Genomic DNA, 2698 nt, shown 5'->3' on the forward strand with positions numbered 1-2698 from the left:
AACGTTCCCAGTTCTGGGGAGACAGGCATGATCCTGCTAAGGTTATACATAGCACAGAAAGTAAGAAAGGGCTGGGAAGGGTACAAAGCTGGCTTTGTATCACCAGTGTGACTCCTGCTACTCTCAGGGAGCTGGAATTCAGCTATATCTGTGTTTGTCATCAGTCTGGAGGACACATACAGAACTACTTACACTAAATTGGCACTTTCCTTCCTCTGTGCCACTTTAAACAATGGCAGCAAAGAAAGGAAATTTCATAGGATGTAGAGGAAGTTCCATCCTTGCCAATGCTGAGAACACGTCTCACCATTGCGAATATGAAGCATGGATTGATCTAGCCTATAATAATCGGTGAGCACTAATAATTTCCAGCAGTTAAATGTTTGTTGCACCACTAATGGGAAACAACTTTTGGAATTTTATGCTTCTTTTTTGCAGACCCTTTCTCTCATTTCAGACGCGTCCTGTTCACTTCAGAATTAAAAAAAAAAAAAATGACTGGAACTCCTCTACTGAATGTTTCCTTCTCAAATCAGAGTGAAAACAAGAGCAACTCAACTATTTGTCCAGAATTGAATGACTGGTGGGAAATCGTGTACTATATAGTACCCAAGTATATCGACACCATCTGTGTTATTGGAATGCTTGGAAATGTATTTGTTCTCTTCACTTATTCACTGCACAAGGGCCCCCTGAAGGCAGCTGAAATTTTCCTTATGAACCTTGCTGTTGCTGATCTTCTCTTCCTCACATGCCTCCCTTTCTGGGCAGAGAACATCAGGAATGAATTTAACTGGCCGTTTGGAAATTTCCTTTGTCGCAGCACCAGCGCATCCATCAGCCTAAACATGTACACCAGCATCTACTTGCTAGTGGCAGTGAGCGTGGATCGCTATTTGACTTTTGTTCATACCTTGAACCACAGAGGGATACGGAGCAAAACTGTGGCCAAAGGGATCTGCTTGCTCACCTGGTTCTTCGGCATCCTCCTCAGCATCCCAACCTTTATGTTTCGGACTGTGAAACACTTTCCCCTGTGGAATATTTCAGCATGCACTTTAGACTTCCCCACGCCATCGTGGGTAATAGCTGAAAGCCTGGTATTCAACATAGTGGGGTTTGTGTTGCCATCTACAGCAATCACCTTCCTTAATTTCTCTACCATTCGGTCCCTACAAAAAAAAGCAAGAGAACGAAGAGCACTCAGAACAAAGAGTTGTAAGGATCACAAAGGCACAAAGGCTACCAGGTTGATCTTCACAGTGGTTCTGATGTTTCTTTTGTGCTGGACTCCTTACCATTTTTTTGTATTCCTTGATATATTATACCAGACAGAAGTGATCAAAAGCTGCTTCTGGGGGGAACTGCTCAACTTTGGTGAGCAGTTTGGTTATACTCTGGCTACCACCAACAGTTGCATTAACCCTGTGATTTACGTCTTTGTTGGGAAATACTTCAGGCAAAAGGCTTTAGAAGTTTTTTCACAGTTTATTCCCTGTGGATTTCCTTTGAGCTGGGTATCATTCAAAGAAACGTCTTCATATTTCAATGTGTTTCCAGTCAGGAGTAGTTTAACCTAATGGTTCTCAGTTCCATCTTCATTTTGATATTACAACTTATTTCAAATGGCATTAAAAATGAATATGAATTGAACTGATCTGGCATTCACAGACTAAGCTAATTATTTATTAAAATAAATCACTTGACTGCTTATTTGTCCTCAGGTTTGCTTTTCTTTTTCTGTGTTATCCATCCAAATGCATAACATGTAATACCAGAATTTTATACCAAATGATCTAATCTGTTTTACCAATTATCAGTGACTTAAAAGAAAAAACTCTTTGACAAGATATCGGAAGTCTGGTTTCTTTACAGAGAGCCATAAGCTGGCTGAACATTTTATTGCATCGTATCTGTGATGACAACTACTATATCACCAATAACACTATACATAAAATTATAACGTGTATTGCAGAGCAAGTAAGAGGTTAATCTTCAGCTGACAGCTGCATTTGAGCAATTTAGAATAGGTCCAGTTATTTTTAACAATATTTTAAATGCTTTGAAATTTCATAGTACCATATGGAAAATTTGAATAATTTTTTTGTGCATTTCAAATATATTCAGTGCATAAATATTGTACAAGACAATGTACCACAAAGAAAGTGTACATAAGCTGTAAAAAAAAGCAAAGCAACCTGGTATCCTCCTCAAAATCTGACTTTTTTTTTTGATCCAGTAAAATGTTACACAATTACTCATCAAGTACCTAAAGTTTTTTTTATTTTTTATATATTAAAGTATCAGTGATGGCCATTGATACTGTATTATTTTGGAATATCTTTCATCTGAGGCAAGTCCTTAGATACATATTTATATTTCTATGAATAAAAATAAATAAACTGCAAAACATCCCATTTTATACCACAGTCGTCGTCTTTCTTGTATTTATTTTGTATTTTGTCTCTTTCCCTGTTCCTTTGGGGAAAAGCAAATATATAGTTCTGTGATTAAAAATCCTTGCTGCTGCCAGAATATAAACGCTGGTGGTGGTGGTGGTGGTAGTAGTAGTAGTAGTAGTAGTAATAACGACATAACAATAATACACCAAACAGGAGATAAGGAGAAGGAAACTTCTTTTCCATCACAGCCACAATTGCAGAATAGACTTAAGACAACTGAGATATCTGTTCTCATA

General features: G+C 37.8%; 1 protein-coding gene across 1 annotated transcript; it reads left to right on the forward strand.

Moving 5' to 3' along the window:
* The first annotated feature begins 274 nt into the window (after positions 1 to 274).
* BDKRB1 (bradykinin receptor B1) lies at positions 275 to 2285 on the forward strand. Its single transcript, XM_052783758.1, has one exon. The coding sequence runs from the start codon at positions 495 to 497 to the stop codon at positions 1578 to 1580; it is 1086 nt and encodes a 361-aa protein (XP_052639718.1). The 5' UTR covers positions 275 to 494; the 3' UTR covers positions 1581 to 2285.
* Positions 2286 to 2698: the final 413 nt, after the last annotated feature.

The sequence above is a fragment of the Harpia harpyja genome, chromosome 3 (assembly GCF_026419915.1).
Source record: "Harpia harpyja isolate bHarHar1 chromosome 3, bHarHar1 primary haplotype, whole genome shotgun sequence".
NCBI classification, from domain to species: Eukaryota; Metazoa; Chordata; class Aves; order Accipitriformes; family Accipitridae; genus Harpia; species Harpia harpyja.